This window comes from Periophthalmus magnuspinnatus, chromosome 1, assembly GCF_009829125.3.
Source record: "Periophthalmus magnuspinnatus isolate fPerMag1 chromosome 1, fPerMag1.2.pri, whole genome shotgun sequence".
Lineage (NCBI taxonomy): Eukaryota > Metazoa > Chordata > Actinopteri > Gobiiformes > Gobiidae > Periophthalmus > Periophthalmus magnuspinnatus.
The window spans coordinates 16,079,283-16,085,444 of record NC_047126.1 but is presented as its reverse complement, the minus strand read 5'-3'; the positions used below and the strand labels follow the sequence as shown (position 1 = coordinate 16,085,444).

Below are 6,162 nucleotides of genomic sequence, written 5' to 3'. Positions count from 1 at the left end.
CTGATAATATGCAGATATTGTAGTGTGGTTGGATAAATAAAGGAAGAGAATAAAATAGCTTGTCATTAATAGATTAACAGGTGCTATCCATGGGTTTCAGAATGATAAAATGTTAGGACCATTGTCATTGCAATTAGCAATTTAAAACAAAACATTATATCTTTTGAATGGTCAACTGTCCTCAAAATGGCACCATATATATAACAGGAAGCAGAAACCTGTGATCATAATTGATGGAGGATTAGTGGATCTTTAACAAAGTTCTGAGAAATGGACATTAACACTTTCATTTTAGAGGACAGGAGTAAGGTTTTGTTGGATGTGTATCATTTATTGATGCCCAAAACTTCAAGCTCCCAGAGGCCTGGGAGCTTGAGGGCTCTGCGCAGTGTCTTTGCTATTCCTACTTCTGCATTGTTCTGGACTGAGGTGTCTGATGTTTTTCCTGGGATTTGCAGTAGCCACTTCTCCAGTTTGAGGGTCACTGCTGAGTGCTCTGATGACCACAGGCACCACTGATGCCTTAGTTGTGTGTGTATGTATGTATGTATGTATATATATATATATATATATATATATATATATATATATATATATATATATATATATATATATATATATATATATATATATATATATATATATATATATATATATATATATATATATATATATATATATATATATATATAACTAAGGCACCACTGATGCCTTAGTTGTGTGTGTATGTATGTATGTATGTATGTATGTATGTATATATATATATATATATATATATATATATATATATATATATATATATATATATATATATATATATATATATGTATATATATATATATATGTATGTATATATATGTATGTATATATATGTATATACATACATATATATATATATATACATATATACATATACACACATATACACACACACATATACACACACACATATATACACACACACACATATATACACATATACACACACACACACACGTACACACACACACACACACACATACACACACACATATATATATATATATATATATATATATATAGTGTGTATGTGTGTGTGTGTAGGGCTTTTGAAGGGTTGTGATTGGGAAAATTCATGTGATGCTGTGACTCATTTCTGTTCACTTGTCTCCTTAGCTCTTCAGCTGCCAATGTGACGAGTGACTGATAACTGGAACAAACCAACCTCTCTCCTCTATGGCTCCTTTTTTGTGAAGAGAAATGGGACACGCCCCAAGTCATTTGGTATGTCCCCATACAACACGTGAACCTGACATGTGTGCTAATGTCTGTGTGTGAAGTGTGGTGTAGTCCTAACGCAGACAGGATTGCTATGTACATCGTCGTCAGGCCTTTGAACTTTGACCCCCATTTCACAAAGCACTGTCAGACGCAGCATTGTTTGAGCTGCTGCACTTCCCAACACATGGGAAACCACATGAATCACAGCCGGAGGACCAATCAGGTTTTCATGTAGCTAGTAAAATGTTATTCAAATAATGTAAATTAATACTTTAAATACTTGTAGTCATATAAGTCCTGAGGTGACAGCAGTTATGATGTTGGGCTACACATTTTTTATTGAATCAACTTTCAGAAATTTTGTCCAATGTGTATATTTAGCTTTGATCTAGTCTATATTCTTTATATCCTTATATTCCATCCTCTATATATTCACCAGTATCTGCATTTGAATTTGCCTTTAAAATGTCCATAAAAGTCTGACATGCCCCCTTGTACCATCCACTAAGGCTGCACAATATTAGAAAAATATGTCACTATTTTGGGTATTACCAAATTATTATTTCAACCTACATTAATTGTGAAGTGTGTTCAGTTACTACTCAAACCATCAAAATAAAAACTGGACTGACCAAGACACCAAAAGACCAAGTATAAGGCAAAAAAAAGAATCATGTAAATTTTACATTCTTTCAAAAAACTACGTTGATGAAATAGATTAGTTTTATCTGCGTCATTTCTTATTGGGTAGCACAAATTCGCACAAAAATATCATATAATCTACAGACACATGAGATACAGAGACAATAGAGTGTCCAGTATGGTATTTGGTTTATTTCATCTCCATCTCATAACCACAATCAGCAAAGCAGCCAACAGCCAGACAACCCTGATTGTTTTTATGTTTCCTCTCTCACAACGTTAAGTCTTTTCTTTCTTTTCTCCAAAAACTTAACTCAAAGTAATCATTTTTTGGAGACATTTGTGATTTTGGTGAGAGATCAGTGTCAGTGTGGACTAACCTTCAAATTGTGAATTCTTGTTTACTTTGTGAGGAAAATCAAGAGATATGGCCATTGAAGTAGCATAAATTATTGTACAAGTCTGCCTGTCCTGCTGCCTCCATCTTATTCAAGTCATGGCCTACCAACAGAAAAAGCAGAATTAAAAACAAAAAATTACGTAACAGAACAACATTTTTTAAAAGTTACAGAAGCAAACGATCAAGGAGAGGCACGTCATTTTGTAAGCACAAGGAAATTATAGTGACAAGCAGTACCAGAGTGACACAGGCAATCGCAGGCTCGTATAAGTGGACATCAGACTGGGTAATGTGACCAACCATTTCAACTGACATACAAGCTTATTCATTTTAAAGATACATTATGTAACTTTTTGGAGGATCGTCTGCCACCTGCTTGTATTCATAAAAATGTTATAGCTTTCATATAATAAATATAAATATATATTATGAAATTAATGCCACAAGATAGAGGTTGGATTTGTGGTTAGCTGCGAATGAATGTTCAATGTAACTAGAGCTATGCTAAATAGATGTTTTAATGCCATACCGTGGAACATTCCAGACAACGCAATTCCTTGGAGTTGCAGTTGACGTCACCAGGCCAAGATATAGGTCAGATCTGTGGTGAGGTGGCCCCGCTCACAGCAACAATGGATGTTCAAGGTATTTTTGTAAAGCAATGTAATTTGATCTATGCAAAATAGACGTTTTAATGCTATATACTGTATACGTCCTTTCCAAGCAGGTGGTGAACCCTCCACCAAAAAAGTTATATAGTGTACCTTTACAGCCAATGTGACTTGACCCAGATTAGATAACACCTTTAAATATTTTCAAATAAATTCAAAACCAAACAATAAAACCAAAATAAAATACATAACTAAATAATTTGTTTACAACTGAAAGACCAATAATTATTATTTATTAAAATGGAAATAACTATTCTATGTGGCACTCAAAATAGAAAGTCATTTTTGTATTGCTTTATGGCTGCTTGAATCAAACACATTTTGAGAGTAAATTTGCATTCAAGTGCTGTGTTATCTGACATGAAGGGGTGGGGCATGAGGCTAGGTCCTAGAGTGCATGATTATTGCTTTGCAGAAGTACCATTCTTGTTCGCGTAACACTTTTCTTTCTTAGCTAGCTACCTTAACCACCTCGGGATACAGTTTCCAGCAGGTAGTACGTCTCAAAATAAACACAAACAACAAAAAGCCATGGACCTGGTATCAGCAAGAAAAAAGAACATTTGGCACACTGGCAACAATGAACAAGGAAGTTAACTGTGCTAATATGCGCTTAAACAAACACATATTCATACAAGGGTGACATGCGCTGCTCGAGACAGAATCCAGTCCATTTTTGCTTTTTAAAGTCTGAAGGTGCAGCGAAGGCTAAATCCATCCGTTTTTGGCTGTCAAACGCATATTTTGAGGTCCAGCAGAAATGTGCGACTTATAGGTTGCATGGAGGGTGTTTTCAAGTCCAAGGTAGTGATGCTAGCTGCGATGCAACAGTCTTTCTCTCTCTCTTTTTAAAATAAATCCTTTGTCTTCTGTCATCTTCTGTATAGGCTTATTTATATATACACAGCCCGCAGCATAGTCAAGTCTACAATCATTAGCTCCATAATAAGAATATGAATAAACAATGAAAAGGTCATTTTACATATAGTATGTATAGAGAGTCTTTTGTAGCACAAGTTTCATATTTTGCAGCAGCCATCACTTGAACATTCAGGTTGGGAGTAATTGCATATGTACAAAAATATAATTTACATCCCGGAGCTCAGAGCCAGGTCTCCAGTCATAATTTGGGAGGATGGGGTCATGGGACATTGGGGTAGTTTGGGGTTGAGTTGGGCAATATGACAAAAAAACCCCCCAAAAACAAATCAAAACAAGTTTTTTTTTCCTCATATTGATCAATCATAATTTTTGATTTTATTTTTGTCTCATTAAAAACAAATAAAAATGGCTTTTTACATAAATCTGAACATAAACTAGACAAACTTTGCCATTGAAAACAAAACAAAAATATAGTCCAATTTCTTTGTCCAAAGTCTGAACTCCAAACCACATGCTTTTACTGACTGGCTGTAGACCCCTCGACTGAAATCCCCAAGCTGATAATTCATGATTAGAGATGACCCTTGCTCAATTAAAATTCATTACACAGCCCTGTTCAGGGAGTGAATGCTGGTGTGTGTTATCTCCTCTCCAGTCTCTTCTCTGCTGAGTAGATGGACATGTAGTAGTCGTTACTGCCGACCGCCAAGTGAGGCTGTAGAGAGAAAAAAACAATTAAAACAGTTAAGATACTGGCAAGACAACTGGCCAATCAGAGTTATAGACTATATTTATACTATTGTATAGACTGCATTCACGGGATGTCCACATGTTATTTAAAGTTGGGTCAAAAGGCAGGTACATTTTTGGTAAGACATTAATAAAACAAAGAAAATCTTAATTCATAAATAACAAATTGTTTTAATAATTTTTTAGTAACTAATTAATTAATACCCTAAGTAACCCTAACTCTGAATAATAAACCCTTAATTAAACATCCTATATCACACAATACTGACTAGCAATTTCAGGACTGAAATAATCCAAATGATTCTAGTCATGGTGCATGGAGTTTAAAAACACAGTGGAGCACTTCCTGTATTGGCATCTGTTTGAGAGAAGAACTCAGCCTAAATATGCAGGGTTTGTGTGTTAATGAATGTGTGAATGAAACAAAACACAACTCCAGGTATGTTTGTGATGGGGAATCAAAATTATAACAAAGACCTGAAAATAGTGTAATATGGGCCCTTTAAATAGTTACTAAGCCTGAAGCATTCTTAATAATCTATTTGTTCATTATGATTTAAGTCTTTCTTTCTGCTTTACGAAGGCTGTAAATAGTGTAAATAGAGTTAAATAAAAATACTTAGATAGATGCATATACATTTATACACAGTTTTATGTTCCTACTCCCTTGTTCCTGTACATTCATGCATCATAAATACAGGGTTCATTTCATATTATCACATTTATTTGTCAAATGTAATGTAATGTGAAGCCTGACAGCCTGCTAATGCTGCAGTATAGAAATCAGCTAATGCTAGTGCTGTGGCAACGGGCCCAAATGTGACATTAGGGGAGTTAATGTGTTTTCAGCATTCAGCATCAGGAAAGCACTGTTAATCCAAATCATACTTCACATTATCAGGTTACACGGTCACTGTACCTATCAATAGCCATAAAATACCAAGTTGGGGAAGTTGCAATTGTATTTTCTATCACTGTGTCCAACTTTTTCAAATTTTAGATGTAGTGACTGCAGTAAATTAAGATTATGTGAATCAATTATGATTTGCTTTTGCTAAGGGTTTGTGTAAACAATAGTCAGGTAAATGTAAAGCTGAAATAATCACTATGGGAAATCTGAAAATGTATTAAAGGCCTGGATTTTTTCCCCATGTAGCTGAGTAAACTTTGTCTTGCCCCAGTAAAGATATATAGTATAAGCAGCCCTTGAGGTCAAAATATGTCCACTGTGTCTACTCTGTCTGCCTCTAATTAGAAAGCATGTTATTGTCCAAAAATGAGGAAGTGTGTATTAGCATGCTAGTTGTTGTTAGCTTTTTTTTTTTTTTTTTTTTATGTTTTTAAGGCTGTAAATCTGGTACTGTGTCTTTAATGTTTCTAGATTAATCACTATTATGAATGACCTTATTCATGGGTTAGTTTGATTTTAGATCAGGTTTAGTCCCATTTTAGACCTCATATAATCATAGATCTGGTGGTAGTCAAAGCCAAATACCATCTTAGATGGTGAAATTTTGAAAACTACTCTGATGGTTATCATTTATCACAGTAATCTAG

The 6,162-nt window shown here is 34.5% G+C and overlaps 1 protein-coding gene across 1 annotated transcript in view; it reads right to left on the bottom strand.

Moving 5' to 3' along the window:
- Positions 1 to 2,069: 2,069 nt before the first annotated feature.
- rptor (regulatory associated protein of MTOR, complex 1) overlaps positions 2,070 to 6,162 on the bottom strand; it is a 221,095-nt gene continuing 217,002 nt past the window's right edge. Inside the window, exon 35 of the mRNA XM_055221347.1 lies at positions 2,070 to 4,570. Within this exon, the coding sequence (XP_055077322.1) occupies positions 4,496 to 4,570 (75 nt within the window). The 3' untranslated portion in view covers positions 2,070 to 4,495. The remainder of the gene's footprint in view (positions 4,571 to 6,162) is intronic.